Source organism: Lynx rufus, unplaced genomic scaffold (genome assembly GCF_022079265.1).
Source record: "Lynx rufus isolate CCGP_SWC_20201006 ecotype Redwood Valley unplaced genomic scaffold, mLynRuf1.p SCAF_9, whole genome shotgun sequence".
NCBI classification, from domain to species: Eukaryota; Metazoa; Chordata; class Mammalia; order Carnivora; family Felidae; genus Lynx; species Lynx rufus.
In genome coordinates this window covers 98,991,308-99,011,135 of record NW_025814897.1, presented here as the reverse complement: position 1 = coordinate 99,011,135, position 19,828 = coordinate 98,991,308, and the positions used below count along the sequence as shown (strand labels likewise).

The 19,828-nt window shown below is 39.1% G+C and overlaps 1 protein-coding gene across 6 annotated transcripts in view; it reads right to left on the bottom strand.

Moving 5' to 3' along the window:
* ATG13 (autophagy related 13) overlaps nucleotides 1-19,828 on the bottom strand; it is a 51,877-nt gene that overhangs the window by 22,717 nt on the left and 9,332 nt on the right. For all 6 annotated transcript variants that reach the window (XM_047070112.1, XM_047070110.1, XM_047070115.1 and 3 more), the window contains 3 exons: nucleotides 1,666-1,747; nucleotides 620-700; nucleotides 66-185 (listed from right to left, as the gene is read on the bottom strand). In XM_047070112.1, coding sequence (XP_046926068.1) covers nucleotides 66-185; nucleotides 620-700; nucleotides 1,666-1,734 — 270 coding nt within the window. In that variant the 5' untranslated portion in view covers nucleotides 1,735-1,747. The remainder of the gene's footprint in view (nucleotides 1-65; nucleotides 186-619; nucleotides 701-1,665; nucleotides 1,748-19,828) is intronic.

Genomic DNA, 19,828 nt, shown 5'->3' with positions numbered 1-19,828 from the left:
AGTTGAAACTGGAATGTGAAGACCTCTGGTGCCAAGTGAAAACACCACCCTGGTCATAACCTTACCTCAGAAGTCTTGAGTGAGATCTCCACACACATCGATCTCCCAACGGCAGGCAGCTGTCCTGCCAGGGCCTTTTTTGCTTCATGTGTAACCTCTGGGATATCTTTGATTGCTAAATTGAACTAGAAAACAAAAGAGACTGTGTGAAACACTCACAAAAAACATTATGGAAACATAAAGCAGTAAGATGGTTATGTTGGGTAATGCATGCATTGCTTTGAGTGATTGAAGCCATTCATTCATTTCTCTCTTGCCCAGAAGAGACATCCTACATCAAAGCCCTAAAACTCAGGTTGAGAGAGCTAATGACTTATTACAAAGATTAGTTAACAAGATATTTTTGTTCTCTGAAGTCTAAGCTTTTCACCTACTGCAGCAGAAAGCCGAGAACCAAACAAACCTAGGACTAACATCTGACCTAGTGAATGGATCAAATGGAATTACTGTTTTAATGTTATGATTTAGTAATACTATAGATAGTATTCATTCCTACTGCATTAGGATTCCTTGTAACAGACACCATAGTATTTCCCTTAACAAAAAACGGGAATTTTACCCAGTCTGAACCCGTCGGGGATGAAGATGAACGAGTACAAATCTTCTCACCAAGTCGAGCCTGGACAATCACTTGGACAGTCTAAAAAAAAGCAAACAAACAACCAAATCAAAGATGAAGAGTCTTAAATTGATTTGGCTCACAATCAGGGTTCACAACCTCTGAATGCAGGGTTAAAAAGATGCCAATGATCATAACTATACTGTAGGAAAAGGGTAGGATTTTAAAATTCAAGGACAGATAGAAAAAACACTATACAAAACTAATACTGCAAATATTCTTGAGGGCATAATGTCAACCAACTAGAGGAATTTTAGTTCAAGGCTTGGGATCTATAATATTCTCACATGGCAGAAGGAAATTTGCACATGGTGTCTCTGACTTTCATAAAGAAACAAGTCCAACCATAGGTTTAAATATTCACTGCCGTACACTTATGTAATCATAGTAGATTTAAACCAAGGATTCCACAATTATTCATATCATTTGGCCCATATGGCAAAAGTCTCCCAACTAATTTTACAACCAGAATCTACAGCATGGATTGTTTTTTTACATGGTAATCGTGAGAAGAAGCGATAAAGGTGGAAATGATTTTTAGATTTAGGAAAATATAACTTCTAAAGCATTCAAAATTCAGTTTTAACTCCTCATTTATCCAGAAGGAAATAATAAATGGAAGTTAGATATTTCAGAGTTAGTTGACGGTTTGGGAAAGATGCCCAAAATGATGTCCATTCCAGTCCACAGTCTTTGTTCCCAACCCAAGGGAACATACTGTGCCAATAACCTGGCATAATAGTTTGACATTTCTGCAAACAGCCTTACAAAAAAAAATTTTTTTTGAACAAGTAGCTGTGGAAAATTGGAAGTTACTTTTTAGTTACACCCCCAGTACCGCCCCCAAACTTCACAGTTTGGTTTACAACAGACAGAAGTATCCCTTAAAATGGGCAAGCTGCAAGCTGTTATTCTATATTTCCAAAAAGGGAGAAGCACGGAAGTTATTTCTAACAGTTCTGAGCTCAAGAGAATAGACATATTACCTTGAGGGCAAAAAATTTAATAAACTTGTCCAGGTCCTTTCTGTCCTGGGAATTGAGATCAGTTTCCATTGCCTATAGGAATCTAAAACAGAAAAAAAAAGTGTTGAAAAATGTGACTAATATCTTTTAAATTCAAAGCATACAGAGATGGTATTGTCTAGCTGTGCAAACAATCATGTGGGAGGGGGAAAAAAAATCTCCCCCTAAGATACCAAAGTAAAAAGTATTAAGATACTATCTTGTGAGGAAAATAAATTCCACACAAAGAAATAAATCTAGAGACCTACACAATGAATAAGACAAACCATTTTACCTGCATCTGAAACTTTAAGCTTGAAATATAACTTATTGATTAAAAAAAGTTCTACTACCCAGCATACTGAGGATGTTTATTTAATTTATTAAATATATTTTTAATTTTTAGAGAGAGAGAGGAGGGGAGAGGGGCGGGGAGGGGAAGAGAGAAAAAGAGAGAGAGGCAGGGAGGGAAAAAGGAAGGGAGAGAGAGAATTTTAAGCAGGTTCCATGCTCAGTGTGGAATCCAACACGGACCTCAATCCCATGACCCTGGGATCATGAGCTGGGCTGAAATCAAGAGTCAGATGTTCAACTGACTGAGCCACCCAGATGCCCCATGAAGACTGTTTTTTTTTTTTGCCTTTTTTTTTTTTAATATTAAAAAAATGTTTGGGGCTCCTGGGTGGCTCAGTCAGTTGGCGTCTGACTTCGGCTCAGGTCATGCGCTGTGGTTTGTCGGTTTGAGCCCCACGTCAGGCTCTGTGCTGACAGCTCAGAGCCTGGAGCTGCTTCAGATTCTATGTCTCCTCCTCTCTCTGCCCCTCCATGCGTGTGCTCTGTCTCTCTTGGTCTCTCAATAATAAACATTAAAAAAAATTTTTTTTTAATGTTTATTTTGGGGGGGGATGCTGAGAGAGAGAGGGAGAGAGAGGGAGAGAGAGAACCCCAAGCAGGCTCCATACTGTCAGCACAGAGCCTGACGAGGGGCTTGATCTTATGAACTGAGAGATCATGACCTGAGCTGAAATCAAGAGTTGTACACTTAACCCACTGAGTCACCCAGACGCCCAGAGGACTAAATTTTAACGAGATAAAAACTTTGTTAAAACAAAATTAGATCATTTATATTTCTTCAAAGGGCCACTAAATCAGTTGAACTTTTGGGGGTTTATGGACCCCTTTTGATAATCTGAAAACAAGCCTTTCTCCATAAAAATGCACATATACAGAAATGTTTGGATATAATTTCATGGGGTTCTTGGATTTCATGGGGCACACCATAGCCCCCTCAGGCTGAAATTGTTTGAGATGGGGCTGGCATGAGGAAAAAAGCATTTAGGGAGAGAAGAACTTGAACGAAGAATATCAGCGACAGAGAACAAAATGGATTTGGAACGATTAAGTATTCCAGTTTTCCAAAGAATTGTGTATGGATAGGGAAGCAGTATGGCTGGCTGGGGCCAGATCATGAGAATCCTGAATGCAATGCTAGAGCCTGATGTGCACCTAGTACACCAGAAATGGTAGCCTCCTCAAGACTTATGAGGGAAGGAATTAACATAGTGAGGGTGCTAGCATCCTCTGAGTGGTGCTTTAGAAAGATAGCTTTGCTGGCATATTGTAGAAAAGGTTTGAGTATGAAAAGCAGGGAAACCGTTAATTCCCTGGTAATAATGAAGGCTTGTGGTCATGGCTAAAACTCTACTACAGACATGGTTTCAAATAGTATGGATGGAGATACTTTAAAGGAAGAGCCGGCAGGATTTAAGGACTGACTACAAAAAATTTAACTGGTTTCAGTTACAAATAAGCAAGGAAGCCAGAAGGAGAGCTAGTTTCAAGGAAAAATATAAACAAAAGAAGAGAGGTGAAACAGGAAAAATTTTAAATTGAGGTATAATACCATACACAAAATTAAATTCAAAATGGATGAAAGACCTACATGTGAGACAGGAAACTATCAAAATCCTAGAGGAGAATACAGGAAGTAACCTCTTGGACTCTGGCCAGAGCAATTTCTCACTAGACACATCAGTAAAGGCAAGGGAAACAAAAGCAAACATGAACTACTGGGACTTCATCAAGATAAAAAGCTTCTACACAGCAAAGGAAACACTCAACAAAACTAAAAGGGAACCTTCGGAATGGGAGAAGATATTTGCAAATGATATATCTGACAAAGGGTTAGTATTCAAAATCTATAAACAACTTATCAAATTCAACACCCCAAAAACAAATAATTCAGTGAAGAAATGGGCAGAAGACATGAATAGACATTTTTCCAAAGAAGACATGCAGATGGTTAACAGACACATGAGAAAATGCCCAACCTTGGGGCGCCTGGGTAGCTCGGTCAGTTAAGCGGCCGATTTCAGCTCAGGTCATGATCTCTCGGTCCGTGAGTTCAAGCCCCGCGTCGGGCTCTGTGCTGACCGCTCAGAGCCTGGAGCCTGTTTCGGATTCTGTGTCTCCCTCTCTCTGACCCTCCCCCGTTCATGCTCTGTCTCTCCCTGTCTCAAAAATAAATAAACGTTAAAAAAAATTAAAAAAAAAGAAAGAAAAAAAAGAAAATGCCCAACCTCACTTATCAGGGAAATACAAATCAAAACCATGACAAGATACCACCTCACACCTGTCAGACGGACTAAAATTAACAACAGGAAATAAGAGATGTTGGTGAGAATGCAGAGAAGGGGAAAACCTCTTACGCTGTTGGTGGGAATGCAAACTGGTGTAGACACTCTGGAAAACAGTATGGAGGTTCCTCAAAAGTTAAAAATAGAACTACCCTATGATCCAGCAATTGCACTACTGGGTATTTACCCAAAGGACACAAAAATACTGATTCAAAGGGATACATGAATCCCCATATTTAAAGTTGCATTATCAACAATAGCCAAACTATGGATGTCCATCGACTGATGAATGGATAAAGAAGATGTGGTATATACATACAGTGGAATATTACTCAGACATAAAAAAGACTGAATCTTGACATTTGCAACGACATGGATGGAGCTACAGTGTTTTATGTTGTGAAATAAATCAGAGAAAGACAAACATTATATGATTTCACTAATACGTGGAATTTAAGAAATGAAACAGATGAACATAGGGGCGAAAAAAGAAAGAGGCAAGCCATAAAACAGACTCTTAACTATGGAGAACAAACTTAGGGTTGATGGTGGGAGCTGGGTGGGGAGATGGGTTAAATGGGTGACGGGGATTAAGAAGGGCATTTGTAGTGATGAGCACTGGAAGTTACATGTAAGTGATGAATCACTAAATTCTACTCCTGAAGCTATATTACATTCTATGTGAACTAACTGGAATTTAAATAAAAACTTGAAATTACAAAAAAATATAAAAATAAAGATGAGGTATAACTTACATGTAGTGAAATGCACAAATCTTGGGTATACAGCTCAAAAAATATTTTGTTTTCATTTCTATTTCAACACATAATACATAATTTTGTATATATACATGCATATAACCACAAGTCAGATCAAGTTATAGAACATTTCCAACACTCCAGAGGGCTCCTTTGTGTCCTCTCAGTCAATAAACTCACCAAAAAGGAACCATTATGCTTACCTCTATCATCATAGATCAGTCTTATCTATTTTGACAAATTGTTCCATTTCTATAAATGGAATCAAACAATATTAACTCTTTTGTGGGTAGCTTCCTTTATTCAAATCATGCCTGTGAGATTCGTTTATAATGTTGTATGTAGCACTTTATTCTTTTTTCACTGCTATGTTGCACTCCACTTCATGAATATACCATAAACTATAAATTCCAGGCTGATAAACATTTGGGTTACTTCCTGTTTTTAGCAAGATTTTTATACAAGTCTTTTGGTGGATGTAAACACTCACTGCCATCAGATAGAAACCCAGGAGTGTTAATGTTGGGTCACAGAGTATACATATTTAGTGTTTTGTTTTGTTTAATTTTTTTTTAACGTTTATTTATTTTTGAGACAGAGAGAGACAGAGCATGAATGGGGGAGGGTCAGAGAGAGAAGGAGACACAGAATCTGAAACAGGCTCCAGGCTCTGAACAGTCAGCACAGAGCCCGACGCGGGGCTTGAACTCACAGACCACGAGATCATGACCTGAGCTGAAGTCGGACGCTTAACCGACTGAGCCACCCAGGCGCCCCTATTTAGTGTTTTTTTAAATGTTTACCTTTGAGAGAGAGAGAGAGAGAGAGGGAGAGAGAGAGAGAGAGAGAGAGAGAGAGAGAGAGAGAGAGAATGCAAGCGGGGAGGGGCAGAGAGAGTGGGGGACAGAGGCCTGCATAAAGCAGGCCCTGCATGCAACAGCATGCAACAATGCAACAGGCCTGAGGCGGGGCTCAAACCCATGAACTGGAGATGATTACCTGAGTTGAAGTCATTCAACCGACTGAGCCACCCAGGCACCCCCATAAACTTAAACAGACACCGACAGTTTTCTAGAATCTGTACCAAGGTACACTCTCACCAGCAGTGTATGAGAGTTCCAGCTGCTCCGCATCTATACTACTATAATACTTGGTACTACTAATTCTTTAATTTTAGCCATCCTGGTAAGGGTGTGGTAGTATCTCATTTAATCTGTATTAAATGATTAATGATTAGTGATTAAATGACCACTGAATTTTCCCTACTAGCACCTTTTCATGTTTACTAGCCATTTGGAAATCCTCTTTAATGAAGTACTAGTTCAAGCCTTTTGCCTATTTAAAAAATTAGGTTATCTTTTTCTTACTGAATTGTAGAAGTTTCTAAAATATATATAGTAGATATAAATACTTTGTTGAATATATACTGTAAATATCTTCTCCCAGTTTGTGGTTTGCCTTTCTTATGACATCTTTTTCATGAGAATCTGAATATACTAACAGACAAAGGCCAGACTACATATATAAAAATAGAGCTCTGACTGACAACCTACAGAAACCAGCCCAGGAAGGAAGCCAAACTGATATCTCCGCCACCTAGTGCAAGAAGCCAACCTACTACCTACAGTAACCAGTCAAGGAAGGCAGACTATCTCTAGCAAGTAGTCCAGGAAGCCGAACAATAACCCCTGTAAAAAGCCCCAGTCAATACCTGGTTAATAACTGACAGCTTCCCCAATTTCTGTCCCTGCTTCCAACTTAGGAAAGCCAAATATGCATCCCTAACCGACCACATCCCTAACCAAGCCCCAACTTGTGGTTAGGCTGCCTACAGTGTTCCTATGCCAATAACCCCAAATCAGGACATACCTGAAGCTTTGTCTTTTTTCCACTTTTTCCCACTGGTCTACCTGCCTGTGAGTCTCTGCCAGTGCAAGTGATGCTGGCTAACTCCCCTGCCATGACAAGCTCTGATTAAATGGCCTTCACCTGTTCTTAATCTGTGGCATTTCTTTATTTCTACATTAAAAGCAGCCTTACTGAGGTATAACTGGCAATAAACAATATCTGGAAGTGTAAGACATGGTAAGTTTTGACATATATTTATAACTGTAAAACCACTACCACAAAATAGTGAACATCTCTATCCCTAAGTTTCCTCATATTCCTTTGTAATGCCTCCTTCCGGCCCCTCCTCAATGCCCCATCCCTAGGCAATCGCTGCCACGCTTTCTATCACTATAGATCCCTATCTGTGTTTTCTAGAGTTTTATACAAATTAGATCACACAGCATGTACTCTTTGGCTTCTTTCACTTAGCATAATTATTTGGAGGTTTACCCATGTTGTGTTCCACGTTCGTAGCTTATCCCTTTTTATTGCTGAGTGGTATCCTCTTATGGAGTCTTTGAAAGTGATTAAAAGAGGTGCTTAAACTTTTTAAGTCCAATTTCTCAACTCTTTTCAGCACTCCTTTGTGCTCTGTTGAAAAATTTTGCTGATCTCAAACTCATGAAAATCTTCTACATTTTCTTCTAAAAATGTCATTGTCTACATTTCATGTTTAGATTCATGATCCATCATAAATTAATTTTTCTTGTAGTATAAGTTTGGGGTTGAGGATCATTATTTTTAGTCTTAGCCAATCAGCTCAGACTATATAATAGATTGAATTAGTAACACCAGAAGATCTATCTGAAAATGCCCAATTTGTAACTAATGAAGAGACTAAGACTGAGGTTAAAGTAGGAAGGGAGAAGTAGAAGTAGACATTCTCCAAAAAGAAGGAATAGTTTAAAAACTATAGCAGTACATAAAATTACCATGGAAGATAACAGAAAAAAAAAAAATAACAAAGGCCACCAGAAAATATTGGCATAAAAGAACCATAAAGAGAAATGCAAGAACTAATCAGAGAAATAGGAGGCAAAAAGACTTCTGAGCTGTTATTACTGAAATCGAGAGGAAATAAGTTTCAAAATTGAAGCGATGGCCAAATAATATAAAGCTCTTGTGCAAGAGGCAAAACTTTACCTCTACCCATCGTAGGTTTTCAGCTGGGCCTCTTTAACAAAAAGACAGATTAATAAGAGGAAAAAAACAATTTATCAACACCTGCAGTGCACATCTCACAAGAGAAACCTCAACAGAAAGATAATTCAATATGGTGGCTTAGAACTGTTGCTTATATGGGATCTTCAACAAAGAATGGTAAATTTCTAGAGAAACGATGGGACAAAGGAAAGCAGTTCTTCCAAGGGCAGCAAACTGTAGGAAGGTATAAATATATGGGAGGAAACTAATGGAGTAAGGGGTGTTGGCAGATTCCACTGGTGCCTTCTCTGAGCTGATAAGAGTCTGCCTCCAGGAAAAGGAGAATTTATATCTCACCTTTAGGCAGAAAAGCAGAAGGTAAAGAAAGGTTCTCCTCCATTTGCTGCTTAATTGCCTTAATTTTGATCTGTCAAAATAATTTTTATATCGAAGAGACATATTTTGGAGTGACACATTCTGATTTCCTTTATTCTTGAGGTGAGAAAAAGGGCACTGGACTTGGCGGCATGTTGCTAATAACCTTTGAGAGGATTGGTTCTTAGAGTGGTGGTGATTCAACTGGCTTCTGAGAAGTTGTACAGAAAAAGACCTCAAGGTGTTGTTGAAAGGATTTTCTCTGTAGCATAGGGCTATCTGAGCAAATATATGTGGGGTGGGGGGAAGAAACCAATGAAGGAGAAATAAAATACCTGAGAAGAAACAATCCCGGACTCAGAAGCCACAGGAGAGTCCACTGGGAACAAGGACAGGTTAAAGCCTAAAGTGATGCAAATTATAAGGGACTTACCTTTTGGAGACTACCATTTGTATGTCTGACAGCATTTAAAACATACCACCCACCTTCAGACCTTCCTAGTTGTGGTTAAAAATAACACAAACAAATGTTATGGTAAAAATTTAAAAAAACAAAACCAAAAAACTTTTAAAGGGCTAAACTGCTTACAGCCCTGAAGCAACCCAGCAACAGATCTGAGATAAGAATAGTCCTGGAGGATTGCACTGCCCTTATTTTATACTGAAGTGGGGAACTGTGTTCCCACCACCAGAACTTCAACCAATGCAAACACAATAGCACAATGACTCTTGTGACTTTTTGTACCACTGTAAGCACTAAAAGGATTATGTAGCTAGAGTTAGTTACTGAGCCAAAAGGGTGAGATCTCGACTGGGGAAAAAGTTATCTATCTCACAGGCATCAGAGTTTGTTGTTCCCTCAGGCCTTGTCTATCACACAGTTAGTTCACAGGCTACAACAGGAATGTAACACAAAGTCTACCTTATGTCTTACTTTTTGCAAAATTCCTTGAGTGTTCCAAGGAATACAAAGGGGAAATTTGGAACAAACATTAAAAAGAGACCTACAATTGAATTCTGTCCTTTTTTCTGCCCTTTACTAATACTAGCCAGTTACTAAATCCTTCAAGCTCTTGTTTCTGCAAACTCCTTTATATTTGCTACTCTTTCATTTCCAAAGATACCACCTTAATCCAGGTCTCATTTCTTATCTGGAAGAGACTCACTTGGTTAGTTACTCTCCATTTGAAGAGGATCAGGATATGCCATCCCAAAATAAGCCACTTTGGCAAAAAGTTTATTTTTAGCTGAAGACATTTGAGATTCAACAGATGTAGAAAGAAACCTTCTCGGGCTTCCCTTATCTGACTAAAAGCAGAAACTTCTGAGAAATGAGGACAGCCATAAATTCCCATTTCAGGTTGGCATCTATTCCCAAGAGAGAGATCAGGAGTAGACCTACCATAAATCCTCTCTCTGGGGGAAGTTTCATGGTCATGAAGAAAAGGGAAAGACCATTTGCACCTACCTAAACAAATATCATCACAAACTTTCTTATCACCCATTTCTTCTCCTAAAAACTCATTTGTTTTTTCGAAAAAACCTTTTTTGCTCTTCCCATAAAAGCCTCTTCTCCTAGGCACCTTTCTCTTATTCAGTTAGGTATATAAGTCCCAAATTCTAGCCATCTGGGTTATTCATCGCTGAGCACCCCTATGGTTGCTAATTAGTCTTGTGTCAGTTTAAGTTGCAGGCCCCCAAGTACTAAATGTAAGAGTGTATAGGAAAAGTTTTCCTCCCCAACACGTTCTAGGTTACACTGTAAACCTCAGGCAAACTGCTAAAAGACTAGTCTAAGCATGATGTCATTATATTGCTCCTATGCTCCAGAAATTTTGACAAACTCCTCAGTCTGACCTTCAAGATTCCCCAAGCAAAGTCAGCAGGAAAAACAGGTGAAGTGATTTTGAAACAGTGATCAGAGGCTTACTGGCACATTTAGGAAAGACCTCGGTCGCTAAAACTACCAAATAAATGGTGATCCAGAACCAATGTCTAGTCCTTGTATGTACACGCTCAGAAAACTAATTTTGTTAGTTCAGTCGAAGTTTTGAGAACTTCAGTTACAGGAGACTGCTTATATACCACAAATCCAATTATTTGAAAAATAAAATTGCTAAGTAGATGGAAAAAGAAGCACCAAGATATCAACATACTGCCTTTCCTAAAAGGAGACAATTTTGCGAAATTAAAATCATGTTGGATGGCTAACTGGTATCATCCCAGTATGAGGTCCATGTATCTTTCTCTCCCTCAGGGACAAGCAAGTTGGAATTCGACCACCAAGAACCAAGAGAACCTTCTCACTTGACAATGTATGTATTCAACTTTAAGACACTGCCAACCATGGCTCAAGTTAGTCATTGTCACCAACAGTTATAACTGCCAAAATACATTAAGGGTGGAGGCCCTCTGATAGGGTGGGTTTTAAGGCAGTACATCAGCTGCTAGAGGACTGAGGCAAAGTAGGGCTTTTATGTTATCACTTAGTTCAAGTCAAGGCCATTTTACCAATTAGCATTCTCATCTCTCAATTACATTGCAAACTCTGCTGCAGACTTTTAAATTTCTTATCCCTTTCCTGATAATATGCTGAATATGTAAGTTAATTAGAGCTCCTTACCTCTTTATTAAATTTTTCGCCCTAGGGACATAACCTAATTACTGTATATAATTTCGGATATTTACAAAAAAATTCTATGTGGTTCCCACCAACATAAATTTGATTAAATTTATCAAGTGTCACCTTTTACAAAATGGCTTAACTAGGTCAAAAATATATTTACACATCATAATCCTCCAACAATTACTGCTTCCCATCAAGCTTAATCAACACCTATTTTCCCCAGACTCACCACTTACAGCTTTGCCTTCCTGAGAAATAACCTCAGTTAAGGCCTTTGTTCAAGATTTAAAACATTTAAGAAATAACAAAAAATTATTTACCGGGCCTTGAATAGCAATTTCAATTTAGCAACATTCTCTGCACATCATTCTCATTAATAGAAATTCATAACAACAAATAAGTCTTTGAGGTTCCCAAAGTGTTTAGAACAGGTAGAGACTTATACCATAATAAATTGTTTTTAAACAAGTACCAAAAATATAATAAATCAGAATGTGTGGTGTATATATGCCATGGAATATTATTCTGCCTTAAAAAGGAAGGAAATTCTGGGGTGCCTGGGCGGCTCAGTTGGTTGAGTGTCCAACTTCGGTTCAGGTCATGATCTCACAGTCCATCGGTTTGAGCCCTGCATCCGGCTCTGTGATGACAGCTTAGAGCCTGGAGCCTGCTTCAGATTCTGTGTCTCCCTCTCTCTCTGCCCCTCCCCCTCTTGTATTCTCTCTCTCTCTCTCTCTCAAAAATAAATAAACGTTAAAAAAAAAAAAGGAAGGAAATTCTGACACATGCTACAACATGGATGAACTTTGAGGACATTTAAGTGAAATAAGCCAGTCACAAAAGGACAAATGCTGTAGGATAGCACTTTTATGAGGCACTTAGAGTGGTCAAAATCATGGTCAGAAAGTGTAATAGTGGTTGTCAGGAGCTGGAGAGGAGGAGAGAACAGGAAGTTAGTGTTTAACAAGTATAGAGTTTCAGTTTTACAAGATGAAGAGATATGGGGCTGGACGGTGGGGATGGCTACATAACAATGTGCAAGTATTTATTTAATACCACTGAACTGTACACTTAAAAATGGTTAAGCTGGTAAATTTTATATTATTCATATTTCAACACAACAGCAACAAAAGAAAACATGCCATTAAATTAATTCTCCCATTGTTATGTAATGGTGTAGGTAATCATCAACCTCCAAACGCTAGACAGAAGATTCTTTATCACTGCTCCAGTGCAAAATATATAATCAACTAAGGGAAAAGCACACTTAATCCGATAGGCAGGTTCTCTAGATCTTTTACTTTCAAACAAATGCTAATTTTAATTTTAAAAAAAACTGTTCTACTTAAATAGGCAGATAAACATTTATCTCAACTATTTTCCCAATCTCTAGTTAAAAACACAGAACTATAAAGGTTGTAAATAAATATTTCCTTTTATAGGAAATAACAAATGAAAGCTATCAACAAAACACTGGGGAAAAAAGTAAGCAGACTGGTTAAGTATAAAGGTTTCCATGCTTATGTTTACTTCTGCTCACTCCTGAAACAAAACAACAAAGAATGGGGGAGGGGGTGCTTAAAAAGCATACACACAGATCAGAAGATGTGGCATGGAGATATCAGGCATGGAGATGACAGCATCACAGTTCTGGAAGATGGAAAGCAGAAGAAACACATGAGTGAGGAGTGCAGAGCTGATATTCCAAGCCAGCCACAGGGCAAATTCAAAACAAAGCAAGTTCATCTGAACCAAAGAACCCAAGAAAGGTTAAGGAATGAGAGGTACCAGAACTCGCTCAACGTAGAATGGCAGATGGGGCTGAAAACAGGAGGATTATCTTAAGAGCCCACAGAAGAAGCAGTCAGACCCTACTCTGAGCCCTACACTCCTTTCATAACCCCACTCAGGGCAGAACTGCCCTTCCTCTCTAATTTTAGAGGACCGGACATTAATTTTTTTGAAACCATGAATCAGAAAACATGCTGGACTTCAGGGTGATTGGGTGGCTCAGTTACCTAGGCGTTTGACTCTTGCTTTCGACTTGAGTCATGATCTCATGGTTTGTGAGTTCGAGCCCTCAACAGGGCTCTGTGCTGACAGTGTAGAGCCTGGTTCTCTCTGCCCCTCAGCCTCTCTCTCAAAAATAAACAAACATTAAAAAAAAAAAAAAAAAGCATGCTCAGGGCGCCTGAGTAGCTCAGTCAGTTAAGCATCTGACTTCGGCTCAGGTCATGATCTCGTGGTCCGTGAGTTCAAGCCCCACATCTGGCTCTGTGCTGACAGCTCAGAACCTGGAGCCTTCTTCAGATTCTGTGTCTCCCTCTCTCTCTGCCTCTCCCCTGTTCACACTCTGTCTCTGTCTCCCTCTCAAAACTAAATAAACAGGGGCGCCTGGGTGGCGCAGTCGGTTAAGCGTCCGACTTCAGCCAGGTCACGATCTCACGGTGCGTGAGTTCGAGCCCCGCGTCGGGCTCTGGGCTGATGGCTCAGAGCCTGGAGCCTGTTTCCGATTCTGTGTCTCCCTCTCTCTCTGCCCCTCCCCCGTTCATGCTCTGTCTCTCTCTGTCCCAAAAATAAATAAACGTTGAAAAAAAAATTTTTTTTTAAAAACTAAACATTAAAAAATTAAAAAAAAAAAAAAGCATGCTGGACTTCAAGGATCAGATCCATATGAGGCACTCCCACTCCCATCTCCGAAGCCCCCTTCTTCACTTAGCTTGAAAAACACTGGCGGCCATGTTGGAGGCTTTCATCAAATGACTGGTGATCCCTTGGCTGTCCCATTCACACTTGAACATGAAGCACCAAAAAGACAGCAGAAACTCAGGTATATGAGTGAGGTTGGTTAACTGCTGGGGCTCACAGAGGGTCATCAGGAACAAGCTGCCCCCCCCCCCAATATTTTCAATTGAAAGAAACCTCAAGTGTCAGTATATAGAGGTTTGGCCCTCTGAGGACACTGAATTTTCCCCAGAGAAGCTTCTAAGAACCCTTGTCCTGCTGGGGACAAGTTTTCAATTCTTTATATGGTAAGCGTATGTTTAATTTTGGGTAGGGGAATGGGTGAAACAGGTAAAAGAGATTAAGAGATACAAACTTCCAGTTATAAAATAAATCACAGGGATGAAAAGTACAGCATAGGAAATACAGTCAGTAATACTGTAATAAATCTATATGGTAACCTTGTATGTATATCTCATTTCACGAATGACATACAATGCTAAATATCTTCTCATATAATTCTTTGCCATTTGTGTATCTTCGATGAGAGGTCTCTTAAGGTCTTTGGTCCATTTTTTTAATGGGGTTGTTTTCTTATTGTTGAGATTTAAAAATTCTTTGTGTATTTTGAATAAGTCTTTCATCAGATGTGTCTTTTGCAAATATTTTCTTCTAGTCTGTGTCTTGTCTTCTAATTCTCTTGATAACTTTAGTTCTTTTTTTTGAAAAGCAATTTATATATGGAACTAATCTAATATTGAACAGTTAACACTTCCTTGATTTATTTTAAGGATGACTATTATTAACCAAATTCAGTTGTTTTGAGTAATGACTCCTGACATACTAACAATATTGCTTTCATATCTATATAATGCTTATTTCTATTCATATAAATTACAAAATAGTAACCTCAAAAACTATTTTTTAAATGTTTATTCATTTTTGAGAGAGAGAGCATGAGCAGGGGAGGGGCAGAGAGAAAGGGGGACAAAAGATCTGAGGCGGGCTCAGTACTGACAGCAACAAGCCTGATTGAGGGGCTCAAACTCACAAACTGCGAGATCATGACCTGAGCCAAAGTCAGATGCTTAACTGACTGAGCCACCCAGGCACCCTAACCTTAAAAACTACTAAAGAGTAATGGTGGGGTGGGGGGGTGGCCCGGGGTGGTTCAGTCAAATATCCGACTCCTGATTTCGGTTCAAGTCATGATCTCGAGGTTCATGAGTTTGAGCCCCACATGGGGCTCCACACTGACAGTGCAGAGCCTGCTTGGGATTCTCTCTCCATCTCTCTCTCTGCCTCTCCCCTGATCATGAACACATGCATGTGCTCTCTCTCAAATAAACTAAAAAAGAGAGAGAGATAATAGTATATTTTGTCTATAATTAAAAAAATAAATTACTGGGGCACCTGGGTGGCTCAGTTGGTTTGAGCAACTGACTTGATTTCGGCTCAGGTCGATTTCAGGGTCCTGGAATGGAGCCCCACATTGAGCTTTGTGCTGAGCATGGAGCCTACTTAAGATTCTCTCTCTCGGGGGGCACCTGGGTGGCTCAGTTGGTGAACCATCCAACTCCAGCTCAGTCATTATCTCCTGGTTCATGAGTTCAAGCCCCGCCCATGTCAGGCTCTGTGCTGACAGCTCAGAGCCTGGAGCCTGCTTTGGATTCTGTGTCTCCCTCCTTCTGTGCCCCAACACCACTCACGCTATCTCTCTCACAAATAAATAAATACTAAAAAAAAAAAAAAAAAAAAAAAGATTCTCTCGGGGCGTCTGAGTAACTCAGTCAGTTAAGCCTCCAACTCTTTTTATTTTAAAAACAAAAAAAAAATTTTTTTAACATTTTTATTTATTTTTGAGACAGGGAGAGACAGAGCATGAACAGGGGAGGGTCAGAGAGAGGGAGACACAGAATCCGAAACAGGCTCCAGGCTCTGAGCCGTCAGCACAGAGCCCGACGCGGGGCTTGAACTCACGGACTGTGAGATCATGACCTGAGCTGAAGTCGGCTGCTTAACCGACTGAGCCACCCAGGTGCCCCAAGCCTCCAACTCTTGATTTCGGCTCAGATCATGATCTCAGGGTTCATGAGTTCTAGCCCTGCATTGGGCTCCGTGTTAACAGTGTGGAGCCTGCCTGGAATTCTCTCTCTCCTCCTCCCCTGCTCTCCCTCTCTCAAAATAAATAAACTTAAAAACATAATAAAATGTTTAAAAATTAAACTCATGTTTACATGCAAGAATATGTAGGTCTGGGGAGCACTGAAATTAAAACTCACAATTTTATATTTACTTTTGCAGCTAACAGTGAAAGATCAAAGACAATCTCTTCTTGCCAGTCATTTTTTCTACAGCAAGTATTTTCACATTTTCCTCAACAAAGGTTTCAAAGGCAGATGTATAAGAAATGGGTAAAGATTAAATACTTCTTCACAGTAGATAGTCAGGTAATAAGTGTATAATAAATAACAAAATCACAAAAATCACCATTTGCACCTATTATAGAATAAGTGACCCAAAATATCACCAGTGGATGATAAAAATCACTGGGTGAAAGTTTGCTGGCAAATGGAATATTTACACAATCTTCCCACAGATTACTTGTTAGTTACAGAGAAGTCTGGCAGTCAGAATCTTAACAAAGTGATCAAAGAAACATACCAACAATTGAAAAGTTGACATTATATTTTTCTTGATGTGATGTACTAGGAAGGACATATTACCTAGGTGGCTTTCCTGATAAAACTATGTAACCTGAATGTAAGCATGAAGAAGCAATCAGATGAGCTTAGGCATTTTATAAAATAATGGGCTTGTAGCTTCAAAAATGTCAATCTTATGAAAGACAAAAATAAAAAAAAGGCTCAAGAACTGTTTCAGACTAAAGGCAATTAAAGAGGTTTGACAACTAAATGCAATGTTTGATTATGGACTTTTTTATTTTTTTATTTTTAATTTTTTAAATGTTTATTATTTTTGAGAGACAGAGAGAGGCAGCATGAGCCAGGGAGGGGCAGAGAGAGAGACACACACACACAGAATCCGAAGCAGGTCCCAGGCTCTGAGCTGTCAGCACAGAGCCTGATGTGGGGCTTGAACTCATGAACCCATGAGATCATGACCTGAGCAAAGTCAGCACTTAACCAACTGAGCCACCCAGGCGCCCCAATTATGGACTTTTAAAAAAGTTTCTATTAGAGGCACCTGGTTGGCTTACTTGGTAGAGCATGTGACTCTTGATCTCAGGATTTTAAGTTCAAATGTAGAGCTTGAGTGTAGAGATTCCTTAAAAATAAAATCTAATAAATAAATAAATAAATAAACAAACAATATTGAAACAATTGGTAACATGTGAATACTGACCATATACTAGGTAACAGTACTGCATCAATGTTAAATTTCCTGGCTTTGATACAATTACACTTTGGTCAATCCTCTTGTTCTTCAGAAATACAAGTAACTTTTCTCAGGGCCCAGCCAAAAAAAAAAAAAAAAAAAGGAAGGTGTCATATACTATTATATCATACAGTTTATGACACATAGATATATACTGTATGATAAGTAAAGCAATGTGGCAAAGAGTGAACAATGTGTGAATGTATGTAAAAAGTATATGAGAATTCACTGCAAAATTCTTATAATTTTTCTATTAATCAGATAGTTTTCAAAAAAAATTTTTTAATTAACAAATAAAATCCACTCTCATCAAATGGTCTATAACAGGGCAGAGAATTTAACTAGCTTTTGCCCAGTGTAAAATTTTCTAAAATTAGGTCTATCTCCTTGTGGGCCTATTTCAAACACAATTTTTCAAACATCTGAAAGACTGCTCTAGCTGTACTTCCAAGATTCTGTCACAGAATATCCTTGCCTTGGAGTAAAGTAGGCAAAGAGTTTAATGCCCTGTGTCATGATAGATGTCAGTTTAAAATCTCTCAGGCGAACATCCAACAAGGCGGCTTGAAATGATGTTGTTAGTCCTCCCTCCTGCTACGCATAAAAATGCAGATAAACTATGACAATATAAAGGTTTTGACATACAACTGAATAAGAAAGATTGAGAAATCCCAGGTTCCAGAAAAGGGTAAGTCAACACAATAGATGTAAGGGGAAAAACTGATGTCAGGGAGCTGAGGCCTATGAGCAGCAAGGTCAGGTTCTTCTAATGAGTGTATCAGAACATGCATGGGCATGGAAGATAGGACCTCAATGTTACAGGCAGGTAGAAACCCAGTGCCCTGCACAAAACTGCACAGCCAAGTGCTCGTTGATCACAGAGGCCAGAAGAACCCTAAAAAAGCAATAAAGAGGTTTGTCATCTATCATAGCAAGGCTCAGAGGTAGGAAAGTCACTCTCAAAACTTCAAAAGGATAAGCCAGTAAATTACATGGACGTAAGATCCGGCATTATACATGCATAGTAAGGAAACAAAAAGCCAAGAAATTAATCTAAAAACTGGTTTAGAACCATTGTAACCCCTAGGAACAGGCAGAAGCAAGCCTGGGAGAAGCTTTCACAACCCTGAATTATCAAGATCCTGCTGCCAGGCCACAACGCTCCCTCCCAACTTTTAGCTAGGTGAATTCATAATTTAAAATTTTAAAGACTGGGGCACCTAGCTGGCTCAGTCGGAAGAGTACGTGACTCTTAATCTTGGGGCTGTGAGTTCAAGCCCCATGTTGGGAGTAGAGATTACAAAAAAAACAAAACAAAACACCTTTTTAAAAATTATTAAAAAAATAAAAATTTACAGTCTGCACATGGAAATAAAACACCAAGAATGCAAAAGAACAAGACAATATAAGAAACTACATATCTGAAAGAGGAGAGTGTGCAAGTTGAAAGAAAATACACTTACTTGTGAATTTGGTAAACACATAAAAGAGAAAGCTTATGGGAGCTACAGAACGCTAAGGCCCAAATCATCAGGAGTCTGTGTGGGTATGAAAGAACCACAGTTGTAAAGATCTGGGTATAAGGTGCAAGGAAAGGTAGTTTTGGAAAACTACAGAGTGTACAGTATTGGCAATGGAGAGTAGCTTTGAAGGACGGGGACACAGACCTGGAGCTTTTGAACTGGAGAAGCAGGGGTGATTTAGGATGTTGAGAAAGGCAATTGGGTGGGTTAAAAAAATTATTTCATAAGGTTTTTCTTAAAAATTGAGACGTACTGCATGTACCATAAAATTCACCATTTTAAAGTGTACAAATCAGTGCTTTTTAGTATATTCACAAGGACGCACAACCATCACATTTTCATGACACTAAAACGAAATCCCGTAGCCGTTATCACTCACTCCCTACTTCTCCCTCCTCTTCCCAGTCGCTGACAGGGAGCGCTAATGTGCTTTGTAGTTACGGACGTGCTTATCCTGGACATTTCATATCAAGGAAATTATACAATATGTGGCCTTTTTGTGACTTGTTTCTTTCACCTTAGCATAATGTTTTCAAGGTTCAATCTATGTTGTAGAAGGTCTCAGCATTTCATTCCTTTTAATGACTGAATAATATTCCATGGCTACACCACATTTGGTTTACTGATTCATCAGTTGATGAACATTTGAGCTGTCTCTACTTTTTAGCTATTATAAATAATACTGCTAAGAACATTCATGTACAAGTTTTTGTGTTAACATATGTTCTCAATTCTCTATATATACCTACAAAGGGAATTACTGGGTCATATGGTAATTCAACATTTAACTTTTTGAGAAACTGCCAAACTGTCTTCCAAAGCAGCCATACCATTTCACATTAGGTAACAGGTTGAATTTTTTTTTAATTTAACTTTATTTTTGAGAGAGACAGCAAGGGAGGGACAGATGGGGGCGGGGGGAGAGGATCAGAAGCGGGCTCCGTGCTGACAGCAAAGAGCCCAACACAGAGCTCGAACTGTGAGATCATGATCTGAGCCGAAGTCAGACACTTAACCAACTGAGCCACTCAGGTACCCTTAATAGGTTTAATTTTAAGATCAGCACACAAA